Genomic DNA, 13,445 nt, shown 5'->3' on the forward strand with positions numbered 1-13,445 from the left:
TCAGTGACCTTCGTTCAGTTGTATTGCTCTACAGAAATCTAAATGGTCAGATGGACACAGCAGCGACGCAGAGCTTCCATTCTTGACTGAAGAAACTGTCTGTTTCATAAGGAGAAGAAAAAGCCCTGGCATGGGGGCAGAAGCATAGCAGAATATGAAACCAATGTCCTCCCTAAATAATGACCCGTAAGCAGAAAGGATTGGCAGGCAGCAGGAACAAACTCACCCTCATTCTGAGGTGATCCGGAGATAGCCAGACTACTGTCTGCTTTTTCATGGGACAGACATGAACTATTAACTTCAGCTACATAAAGTGGGGTCTATCATGAACAGCAAGAGTCATGTATGCTGACTCCCCAACCATGATCATGACCTGACCTGCCAATGTGTTACTCCATATACAAGTGTAGTAACTCTCATGTAGAAACTCTGATTGGAGGACCTTGCTGTATCCTATGTAACTGCTATGCACCTTGCTTTGAAGCACTAACATTTTCTAGAGGATATACAGCCTAGCATCTCTATTTCTCTCTCTGCCTTACTGTCCCATCCCAGGTCGAACCAGACTGGGAACTCAGCGAAGGAAAGTAGAAATAAGGGTTTGGAAGTGAGTTAACCCATTACCAGCAAAAAGTATGACATTTGTCCTTGGCTGCTTTATCATGACATAGCTTTTCAGGCTATGTCTCTCTCTGTCACACTTTGACTCTTTCCACAGGAATGCTGTCTTCAGAAAATGACATTACCTATGTAACAGACATGGCTGAAGTCACATTAACAGCAGCCGCAAGCTGGGTTTGTATTCCACTCCAGTATAACCTCCCATAGACACCAGGGAGAGAAGTTATCACATACTTTTGATTGTAATTGTTGTGAGAAACCTAATTACCAATGGAACCCTGCTAGGCTTTTTCCCAGGTCTGAAGTCTTAATTCCTGTTAGGGTCTTGGGAAGGGAGACTAGCATAAACTAGAGTGGTTAAATGGAAGCAATTATTGACAAGTCTCTCACCAGAAACATTATACTGAAATGTAGGAACCTGTGGGAAAACAATAATGTTGTTGGCAAAGACAAGCCCTTTACAGAGGCTCTTGAGACATTCATGAGTTCTTTTCAGACTATGGGGATGGGAGGCCTTGAATGAAAACACTCCTGCTGTTTAGCAGCCAAACATAAATATCAGGACATTGGGCTGAATGAGAGCTCTGATTACCTGGGAAGAGGGCAAATGTTCAATTTCAGACCCAAGAAGCACCCAGTAGATGTAACTGCTTGCACACTGGGCATCAGACACCAAGTCTCACTCTCCTGGAGCATCAGATGCCAGTCTCCCTCCTCCTTAATTTTCTCTTCCTTTGAGTTTCAGTAGAAGCTTAATGCCAGGAAAAGACAATGCTAGGTGTGGAGCCATTCCACTTCACAGCAGCAGACCATCTAAACTACAGCCTAACATGTAGGAAGTAAGGCTCATTTGCCTATGGACATTTTGCTAAGATTTTGGTACAATGACCCTGCCCTAAAGCCCCTCCTGTCCTGCCTTGTTGGATCTTTGTGCTGTGATTCGTCTGCTAGAGTCTCCCCTATTCCTTAGATGGTTCCTTGCACTTAGATAAGGGTTAAATAGAGCTCAGACAGTGAAGCCTCAAAACATCTAACCTTGCCCACATCTTTCATAGGTAACATAAATAACGTTAAAGTGTCGGATTTCCACCCTAAAAATTAGAAAAACAAGACAAAACAATTAAACCTCTTCATTGGTTCAACACTTTTGCAGTGAGAGTACCTGTAAAAAGACAGGTGCAGTTATTTCTGTCTTATCATGGAGGGTGGGGGCATCAAGATTTAAAAACCATCTCATGGAGGGTGAGGAGCATTAGATTTAAAAGCCATGATGTAATAGCAGATTTAAATCAAGCTCTTCGTGCAACTTTTTAGTCTGAGTCCCCTGATGGCTGCCACAGCTGTCAGCTGGTGTTTGCTCCCAATTGCTCTAACCTAGTCACCTTTAACAGGTTTGTGGAAGGACAGAGAAACACAAATGTATTGACAGAATCTGGTGGTTAAATGAGCAATATCTGACATGGATACTAAAACCAATATTACAAACTGAGCTACAAAACTTTGGGTCTGTCAATGAGATCTCCCAACAGGTGTAGAATCAAGGGACTCATATATAATCAGAGCCCTCTCTGACCCACATCAGCCCACCTCTTGCCATGGTAAATCACTAGAGATCCTGCAGCAAGTCAGCCGGAACGGCGGCTGCAATATGAATACACCATGTGAGACTCACTGCTTGAATCATGAACTGCAAATCAATGTGTATCTCACTAATGACAGTAGTTATAGAACATCTAGAGACACTCAAAGGAAAGGTACTCATGGAAAGTTGTAATGTGGCTGTGTCTTCCTGCAAGGGTACTTATTTCCACCATGTCACTTGTCTCTTTAATACCTCATGTCTACTAACTGAAATGAAAATTTGAAGGCCATTAGCAGTGATGTTTTAAATTAAACCTTTATAGCTGTGATTGTCAACTGTGCGACAAGTAGGTAGAGCTACTAAATGCACTGCTAGCTAGACCCACTTAGAAGTCTTGATTCAAGAACAGGAGGCGTGTTATGTGGTTGAGACCAAAATGTCAACCGTTCGATGGCCGCTGCTGTGTTCTCTCTTAAATAGAGAACATTGATCTCAGGGCTGAAATCCTTAGTTTCCCAAATGACCTTCATATTAACTGCTATAGGTTCTGGAAAACAATAAATAGCCCAATCTGAGGTAAATGACCAAAGTCCTGCAAACTGGAAGCACCCCGTTTTGCTTAAAACAAAGGGAAGTTAAAGACAGACTTTGAAGCCCAGTGTGTTCACTTAGGTTCCCTTCCCTATTCTATTGAACCACTGAACTCTCTGTCCTCATCCATACCACAGCCTCTAGTTATTTTCTCCAGTTCTTTTGCCTCTTTGTCTTTACAATTTATACCTCACAACACCTAAACAGATATTTTTTTCCCACAAAGGGAGACCAACTTTCACCCAGAAAGAGTCAAGTTCTTTATAAAGTAAATGACTAGGTACTGTATGGGGAGTCTATATTCTCACTGGACAATTCTAGCTTTACAATAAAGACGATTTCTGTATGATTCTGTCACAAGATCAATGAGTAAAAGTACTAGGTTCACATGAGAAAGGAGGAAAGGATGTGGAATTGTCTGTACAATACAATTTTACCCCAACTACCCTGTAGCAATTCAAACTGATATTAAATTAGTTGTACCTTGACTAAACATATTTAAATTCTGTACCGCTTAACAGACATATAAACCTGACTATACATGATTTCACTATAAGTGTTCACGAGAACTATTTGCTAGCTGGCTCTGATTGTATCTGTCCATCAGATAAGCATTTGGGATTTTTAATTTGTTTGTTTGTTTTGTTTCCACGATGCAGTGTTAGCTTTCATGTATATGACTAGATTCACCAAATGTGAGTGACAAATTTTTTCACTCTGGAAAGATGAGTGGATTTCCTCTGTAATATATTATTGGTCAGAGGAGTTAAGTGACACCTGTGATTTGGTTCAGAATATCACTGAATGCTAGTGGGAAAATACCATAAACTAAGCCATAAGCACACAAAAACATAAAAATGTACACACACACACACACACACACACACACACAAAACAAAAAAAAAACAAACAAAACAAGAGTAAAACCTAAAACAAAAAAAACAAAAAAACAACAACAATATTGAGAGCAGCTAGAAGACTGTAGAAAAAGCTGAAAAAAGAAATCTATTATAAGCACTAACATTAACCTCCTTGTGTTGGGATCTGAGAGATTTCAAATCTAGATTGTCCAGTCCTGTCTCTCTCACCAGATTCTGCAGTCAATAATTTCCTCTGCTTTTTCAAATATGAGAAGTGGACTCTGATTCACTACAGAGAAAATACTCACAAATGGTTAGTTTTACTCATGAGTGGGTCCTGCATCCTGGTGGCTGGGTCTCCTGACAGCTAGAGCTCTTAGGAGAAAATAAATTTGAGGTTGCCGAGGGCGCTCAGGATGGTCTCAAGAAGCACTGCATAGTGATCGAACCAGTGGAAGAATGGAGGTTATTGACAGGTCTTCCTTCAGAATTCAGTAATCTTACTGTATTAATTCTGCTCTGCTGGGGTCTACCTCCTCCTGTTCATACTTAATTAATCAAGGGACAAAAGATAGGTGAAAGACTTCAATTATCTGAGAGACTCAAGCAGTCCTTTCTGCTTGGGACAGGTGAGACGTATGATACTAACTATTGCTCTTGGCTTCTGGAAAATGAGCTCAGAAGCCTCTATGGCTCATTTCACTTAAACTGTTAAAATATCAACAGACGAACCCAAAAGTAGAAGCGAACCTCCACATTCCCATGGGCCTTGGCTACAACCCTGGTACACGGCTGTGTCCAGCATCTCAACACACCACTTCCAGCCGACTGCAGATTTCAGGTGATCAGCTGATCAGGTGATCAGATCTTTCTGATCTGACCTGCTTGAAGTTCAGGTGATTAATTGAAGGATCTTCTGAAAATTCTATAGATAAAATAAATAATTAATGTATTTATGCATAAATACCTTGAGTGTAGAAAATGGAAAGAAGAAGAGGATGACTGACAGCAGAAGTTCTTTTCTTTCCCTGTCTGGATTATATCAAGACCTATTTAAATAACGAACTATGGTAATAAAATGCAAAATAAGATACCAATCTATACATTTTCGTCTTCATTCAAGTTTAAAACAACTTTAACCCCCTCCATTTTCTCTTCGAACTTTCTTGAATTCTCAGCATCATCCCTGCCTTCACCATTAACAGTTCATAAAGTATTTGTACCACGTGCTACTCCTGCACCGAACACTGGCCATCTTCGGGTGGGGTGCAACTCCCCAAGGCCATGTTTCCACTGCTTACACACTTTTGGAAAACCATTGTAGTTTCAGGAAGGTCGCTAAGAACTTCTTATATGTGGGCTATAAGCACTGCATCACCCATTCTCCTCTGTCCTCCCACAAAGCTGGAGGTAGGGGCACGCAGCCCATCAGGATAGCGCTCACTTAATAACACAACCTAAGGATCATTTATCAGAAAAATATGCTGTGGAATTACAACTTGGGGCCCCTATGCAAAAGTGTGATTTTTTGTCAGAAGTTTGTAAACGTTAGGAATGACATCAGGTTCACCTGTTTCCAATTACCAAAATGAGTTGATTCTTTTAGTTGTCTTCTCTCCTTTTGTTAGTAGAGCTAGTTTCTGTCTCTTAGTGCCACCTGCTGTAAACACTGCTATTTCTCATGACTAGAGTGCCATTTCAAACTCACTGTGGGTCCTGTCTATCTGTCATATTTGCTGCAGTAATGAGGCACCCTCAGGTGCCTGTTTTGCTAATTTGGGAACTCTATCTGTTGCATGTTCTACGCGGCTGGTTATTTTAAAACCTATATTAATTGCCTTTGGAATTACTGAAGACAGAACAGTATCTTCTTCACTCTCTATCCTGGTTCTTAAGGGTACTGATGAGAAAGCATCATGGGATGGAAAGTGTATTAATGTTCTTCATTAATTGTGTTTGGTTTGATAACATCCCTTACTACATTCATGCCCTCACCTTCAACGTCACCTTCTACCTTTTACCTACACACACATAAACACACACACAGAGAGAGAGAGAGAGAGAGAGAGAGACTCACACATGAGTTTAAAGCTGTACAACTGCAGTTGGATGTGGTGGTTCCTGAATATAATCCCTGGCCCTCTGGAGACAGATGGAGAGCATGGTGGATAGATAGTTCAAGGCCAGTTTGGCCTACACAGTGAATTCCGGAATAGCTAGGGCCAGAGAGTGAGCTCTCTTTTCTCTCAAGAAAAATAACAATCAAACAAAACAAATTGAAAATGGTAACAAAAAACCCATTGTTGGTGAGTTCGTATCAACTGTATACAAAGTACAGGCACCTAGGAATAGAGACCTTAACTGTGGAACTACCTCTGTCAGACTGGCCTTTAGTTAAGTCTGTGGGCCATCGTCTTGATTAATATTTGATATGGTTGGGCCCAGTCGACTGTGGGAAGTGTTACCCCTGGGCAGGTGTCCATAGGTTGTGTAAGAAACCAACCTGAGAACCAGGAGAAGCAATCCAGTTAATAGCTTTCCTCCTTGGTTGGAGGTTTCTTCCAGATTGGCTTGCTTCTGTGATGGGTAGTGCCAAAGGTGTAAGGCACATCAACCTTTTCCTTTTGGCCATGATGTTTATTACAGAAACAGATAGCAAACTTGGAAACCCACAAGATAAACCAGAAACACACAAACTCAAAACTCCAGTTCTAGTCAGTCAGGTTGGTGTGGTGACAGCAGCTATGTGTTACTTTTGCAGAAAAGCTCTGGGATTTGAGAATAGGATTCTTATATTCCATATAATTCTAATCCCACTCATGCAGGTGTCACTTTGCGGTCATATTTTGGGAGCAATCTCTTATGTGTGAAAGACAATATTCCCATTTTCTAAGAAATATTCCTATTTCCCTGTCTGACTGCTCCGTCTAGGCCCAATGCTGGTTCAGATATTTGCTCTCAATCGTCTTAGTTCTATTGTATAATGGAACAGTATTCCATTAGCAAAAAGGGATTCTCTCATTGAAGTTTTGCTATGTGCCCTGAATATTCTGATATGTGCACAAACATGGTCTGAGGGCCAGATACTAGAACACAGCTTTCCGTCTTTGAAACCTCTTGCAACAATGCTCTCCAGCCTTAAGTTGCTGTGACCCACCCCTCCTCTTCTCATCACATCATTACCCACACAACACCACGATATATACAGAATCTGAGGCCTTTTATCCCATCTGCCAAATTCCATTTTCCTATGTATAGTCAAGTTTGATAAAGCTTATTCCACTGTCCCGCATAAAAGACACAATGCACAGACAAGCAGCACATAATGCCATGCATTCAACCTGATGCTTGCAGCAATAATACAGTTTTTTTTAACTGTTTAAACATAATAGGACCCTTCCCCAATTTATAGCTATAATGTTACCGAGAACCTGACCTTGTGACATCCTGACCTATATGCACCAGACCAGTGATTGTTTATGTATGACAACCTTACCTAGAAACTTCTTTAGATAACAAGTAATTACTAAGCTTGAAATGTATGGGTTAGCTATAGGGTTTCTAAAATATTGACAACATAGACGTTAGTGTGGCCAACTCCCTCTATGAATGCAGCTACTGGCAAGTTATTGCTTTTCATGGAATATGATCTAATCCTTAAGGAGACAGTGCTAAAATATAATAACATAATAATACCACAGTACAAAAGACTAGGTGTCCATTAACATGGAATTATTTCACTACTTATACTATTTTGAAGACTCTTTATGGTCACACCTATAAATAATTCCAAAACCCTAGAATTCATTACTGTAGGGCACAGTTTACCATCACCATCGCTGGTCATATTGCTGGACTTCCATTCTAAGCAAGTCATGGGAGCGGCAATCATTAATCAAAAGGTGACACTGAGTCTCTTGCAGTATACTTAAATCAAAAATACACTTCATTGGGGATGACATTTTACTTTTCATATAAGAACCTTTTGGTCTTTATTAGTTATACTAATAAACCAACCGGTGAAATTTCCAAGCTATCCCTAGCAGAATCAAAATGGATTTCAGTTCTACAACTACAGTAAATAGTTATTATGGAATTTGCTTGCTTTTTTCCCTAGGACAATGAGATTCTTCTACTTAGGGTGCTTAAATTATTAAATCAGAACAAAACGGAATGTCTATGATATGCGGGCACATAGGTTACAAAAACAAAAATGCATTTTACTATGACGTCTTTGTTTGTTGGAGTAGCGCCTCTTTATAATTTCGATACTGTAGTTGCATATCCACAGAGTAATTTTCTTAATTGATTATTCCTGTTTTTTTCTATGTATATCTTGTCATTAGAGGACATGCACATTTGCCTGTAGAAACTCACTGTTCCTGGTTGGCAGTTTAGTACTTTTAATTGTGCCAGTGAACCATGTAAAAATATTCATCAACCATGAAGAATATACAAAGAGAATATGTTTTGTGAAACTGAGGAATTAGGAATCATACTGTCTGAAGGCAACTGAATCCCTTCCATGCTCTGATTCTACCAGCACAGTTTCATCAGCAGAAACTAGAACCAAGGCATAGATTTCCCTGAATTTCTTAGTATTTTCAGGGTTGTAAAGGATCACACATGTGATTTTACTTGAAAAGATTCCTCAGTCACAAAAAAGAAATGACCCAAAATGAAGAAGGAAATAACACAAAAAACACATAAATAGCACTCCCAAAGCAACATTACAAGATGTATTGCTAATCCTACTATAGCCATACCTACTTTTTAGATAAGCAAGAAGTACATAATGTAAGAAGACATACTTTCAATGTTGCTGCAACAATTCCTGCTTTTTAGATCATGAAGAATTAGTACATAAGATATAATTAATGACTTTAACCTGCTAGACATGACATGGTTTTAACAGCAAAAGAATTATCTGCAAGAGGTTTGATGGCAGGCATTGTTCCCTCCAAGAAAAATTATATTAGTTACCAACCTACCACCGCACATTTACAATTTCTTTTATTTCTATTGCATTTCAGTACCCTAACTCATATTTTACTATTCCCTTGGCCCAGGGATAGAGAGAGAAAATAAAATGAAATTCAAGTTGGTTTCGCAGGCAATAAACATGCATTATGAATCTGAAAAATACTGTTGGAAGCAGCCAAAGTTCAATGACTATATATTTTAGAAGAATTTCCTCTAACATATTTTATGAAGAAAACCATAGTTTTGAGACATTCAGTATTCTTCACTGTCTTATTCTGAGAATTCTGCTTCATTTTGTGAAATGTCTACTTTAAAAAGATAAACTTAAATTTCTGGAATCCTACAATTTAGGTTACTGACGTCATCTCAGCAGGAAAATCAACAAATCCTGCTAATCTTTAGAAACAATGCAAATGGGCTATTAATAAATTCTAAACTGAACCTGGCAGTATCAACAACTTTATATGTTTTTATATTTAACTCAATCCCGGCACCCTATCCAAGTATCTACACACATCTAAAAAGATTGTTCAAGGCCAGAACATGAATCATCCATAAAGGCAGTACTGCTAACCTACAGTTGATCATGAACTCCACATGATAGGAAACTAGACTATGTGCATTGTTCTGATATCCACATGCATGGACACATGCCATGGTACACACACACACCCTGTTATAAAAAAGCAATAAAAATAATTAACATACCTATTAAATTAGGGTACAATACCTAAAAGGCTTCTCTGATGTTCTAATATTGTGCTCCAATTTCTAATAAAAATACTCTTCTCATGGTGACGAAGGACTAGTCTCTATTCAACATCAGTCATATCACCCCGTCAGAACTGCTCCCGCCAGTTGAGGAATTTCAACATGGATATTTAGGCTTTATGAATTTGCTCATGTGCCTTTAGCCAGATGTCCATGCGTGAAAATCAAATGTGTATTCATCATGTCTAGGATCAATACTGCAGGGTTGCCTATTGGCATACAAATGACAAGTACAACTAAATATACATTAGCCATTTAAAACAAAATGTAGAGGTCATATAATTTATAGATTCATTAGTTTACTAGTATATGTTGGGAACATGCATACTAATTGTCTCTTGTACCAACCTCAATCTATGACAGCCAGATCTCTGCCTTTCTGTCTGTCGATCTGTCTCTGGCCTATCTGTCTCTCTGTCTCTGTCTCTGTCTCTGTCTATCTGTCTCTTCTGTCTGTCTGTCTGTCTCTCTCTCTCTTTTCTCTCTCTCTCTCTCTGTGTCTCCCTCTATTTATACTTTTGCTGTTTATGTATCCTATCTTCCCTCCCTTCTTTCCTGCTCCTCTCAGAAAATGCCTAGATCTCATTATGATTGTCTACTGGGATTAAGGTATACTAAATTGACAGGAACCTGATACCTTTATGACTAATGCCCATATCCACCAACCCATCTTCAGTAACAGTGTAACAGTCTAGATGAGCTACTAAGAAGACAGAGCATCAGTGCTGTGACTCCTTAATATAGTTCCTCATGTTGTGGTAATCCCCTACCATAAAATAATTTCATTGCTACTTCAAAGCTGCAATGTTTGTCCCGCCATGTTGAAATGTAAATATCAGCATTTTCCCCATGGTCTTAGGCAAACCTTGTGAAAGGTTGTTCAATATGCAAAGAGGATATGACTCAGAGTTTGAGAAGCCCTTATCTATAGTGGTGCTAATTTTGAGCACTGCATTTATACCCACCTAAAGCGTAGGTACCATGGCCAAACTCTACTCTAAAGAAGCATGCACATAAGCACAGGAGTGGGGAGTGAGTGAGGAGGAAGGTTTTATTTAGATTAGATAGTCTTGTCTTAGATAATGCCTAATTATGCTAATTTTATAATAAACATATTCACTTGGAAAGGTCACATGTCATTGGTTATCAGTAGATTCAGAGCAAAACAACCGACTGAAACTTTTTGATTCCTGCCCATTAACCTATTAATCAAAGGGTCTTTTTTTTTTCCATTTTTGCACTTTCTCTCTATATAAATTCCTTTGGAGGACTCAATCAATTTGGTTTTAATATATGCAAAACTAGACATTTCTGTAGTGCACCACACGATGTACACTTTCACTTACCTTTTCTGCTGACTGTGCTGTGCCAAAAAATATTGGGATGAAGGCAAGCCATACGATACACGTCGTGTACATAGTGAATCCAATGGGCTTGGCTTCATTAAAATTCTCTGGTACGCCCCGAGTCTTGATGGCATACACAGTACATGTGACCATGAGAAGAATGCTATATCCCAGAGAACAAATGATTTGAAGGTCTGTGATGTCACATTTGAGAACGCCCCTTGCTTGTTCTGGGTTCATGGTCTTATGCTCATCGTAGTCTATGATGATGTTGGGGGGGTCAACCCCAAACCAAATGAAGACACCTAGAAGCTGCACCGATATTAAACTGGAAGTGATCGCCAGTTGTGAGGTTGGGCTTATGAGTCTGGGAGCTGTCACCGATTTCTTGCCCTGCTCGAATATGCGATAAATCCGATTGGTTTTTGTTAAAAGGGCTGCATAGCTAATACACATGCCCAAGCCCAAGAAGACTCGTCGGAAAGAACACACTGCCACATCTGGTTTGGCAATCATTAGGAAGGTGATGATATAGCAGAGAAAGATGCCTGTCAATAAAACATAGCTGAGTTCCCGCCCAGATGCCCTGACAATGGGTGTGTCATTGTAGCGGATGAAAGTCGCCATGACAAAGATGGTGGCAATGATCCCCAGCATTGCCAGGAAGACAGGAATGACAGCCCAGGGGGAGTGCCACTCCAGTTTGATGATTGGGATGTTCTGACAGCCAGTTCGGTTCTCATTGGGCCTCTGGTCGTAGGGACAATGCTGACAGGTCATCTCGTCAAACTGATACTGGTATCCATCACAGGGCTCACAGGTCCAGCAGCAAGGCGTTCCCTTCTGTGTCTTCTTCCTTTGCCCAGGCTTGCATGGCAATGTACACACAGAGGATGGGATCTCTCGGACTCCTTTGCCCCACTGCATGTCCTCTATCTGTATGTAAAAAGAAATGAGATAAAGGAGTCAAGTCATTAAAAGAAGAGGATCATAAAGAACAACAAAGACAAATAATACAAACCTTACTGCAGTTGCTAACATAATCAGGGAATTCCCTAAGAACAGCTAAAAGAGATGTAAGGAAATGTGTTCAACTATATCCCCTGACAGGGGGAGCACAGAAGTCTTGAAATAAGTGAGTGGTGGTTGGGCACACAAAACAGATAGTAAATATAGAAAACCTCTTATGTCTAAATTAGTTGTTTTCAACCCCCCCCACAGGCTTAATATTTTAGATAACAGTGCAATACTGACTACCTGTGCCCACCTCATTTTACAGACCCTGTAAAATTCCCTCATGTAACAGTCATTGTCATCGAGAGCTGCAAGAACACTTAGGTTTCCTTAGCAGAGAACAGCAAGTGTTCATTATTCTAGGCTGCAACAGAATTAGACCTCTTTGCAGCCTACAAGAAGTATTGGCAGAGGAAATCTAAGGAATTGTGTGGTCTGAAAACATTTAAAGGTTTGCCAAGTCTCCCTCTAATGACAAAATTGAAACTGAATCTCTGTGGCTCAGCAGATAGGGGAAAGTGTATTGGCTGTGTTGGAATATTGGCTTTCTGGGAAAGTCATTACAATCCGAGGTGTTCTGGGAAACAGCATTCCACACTGGGAAGAACTTTGTTGTAGAGCTGAATGCCCATGTCCCTTGTGGCCAGCATTTCATCTGCCTTCCTTTCTTGCTAAGGATTCACCAGATTCCTTTTCTACCCATAGGACTGTAAATTACACACAGAACCTGAGGGGTGTGCACATGATTCAGACCTGACCCGAAAGCACACTGTAGTTTTTCTCCAGTTCAAGCAAAATAAGGGCCTCTTGGAGGGAATTTTATGAGGCTTGCTGAGGTCCACTCCCAGATTAACCATTGACTTTGGAACGGGGACTGAGAATGAATATCCCTAACACAATCGCAGGCGATAGTGCTCGGACTTGTTCAGGGACCGTTAGTGTCACTTTTGAAAGTCTGAGCCATGAGATCCCTGTGTCCCTGTCAGTTAATTTAATTTCACTTCATTTGCTGATATTATAGGAAATAAAACTTATTTTCCTCGTTGGACAGTGCTTCTGGCTGCAGGAATGAATGTGTTAGATAAAGAGGCAGACAGAGGACCAGAATGGAAGGGTCTCCGTGGTCTTGGATATAGTAGTGCTTGCAGTAGGCATTGCCTTAGACTATGTCATTGTGTGCGATATTATATCCACCCCTGCCTGATACAGCATCCATGCTTCATCAACAGGATTTGTGCTTCTGTTGCCTGTCACTAAGAGCCTGAGTGAAACTCACACTAACTACATAGTTTCACTAAAAGCAGCCTTAGAAAGATAAACTTCAAGTTAATTATTTTACAAAATAAATCTCATCAAAGAGCTAGGGCTGATTTTCTCTAATTGAATTTTTAATATTGACCTAATTGGAATTTTAATATAATTGAGCCAAAAAAATAGATTAGAAAGATACTAGATACTTCAAAACATTTTGAAACCAATAGTTTTCTAGAGATAAGGGGAGAAGGAAATGAACCTTTATCAGTCATTGGAATTTTGGTGCTGTTAATGTGGGACACGGTGAAAAGCAGGAAGCTGGCTCCCATTAATTTTGGATATGAGCAATATCCAATGTCTGAACCAAAAGACCTAATTGAACAGACGGCCATGCATGGCTTAAGGGGCAAACGTCATGACTTC

General features: G+C 40.0%; 1 protein-coding gene across 1 annotated transcript in view; it reads right to left on the reverse strand.

Moving 5' to 3' along the window:
* The window catches only part of Grm7 (glutamate metabotropic receptor 7), an 808,808-nt gene that overhangs the window by 130,785 nt on the left and 664,578 nt on the right, over positions 1 to 13,445 (reverse strand). Inside the window, exon 8 of the mRNA XM_032905985.1 lies at positions 10,755 to 11,690. Within this exon, the coding sequence (XP_032761876.1) occupies positions 10,755 to 11,690 (936 nt within the window). The remainder of the gene's footprint in view (positions 1 to 10,754; positions 11,691 to 13,445) is intronic.

The sequence above is a fragment of the Rattus rattus genome, chromosome 6 (assembly GCF_011064425.1).
Source record: "Rattus rattus isolate New Zealand chromosome 6, Rrattus_CSIRO_v1, whole genome shotgun sequence".
In the NCBI taxonomy this organism is placed as follows: Eukaryota; Metazoa; Chordata; class Mammalia; order Rodentia; family Muridae; genus Rattus; species Rattus rattus.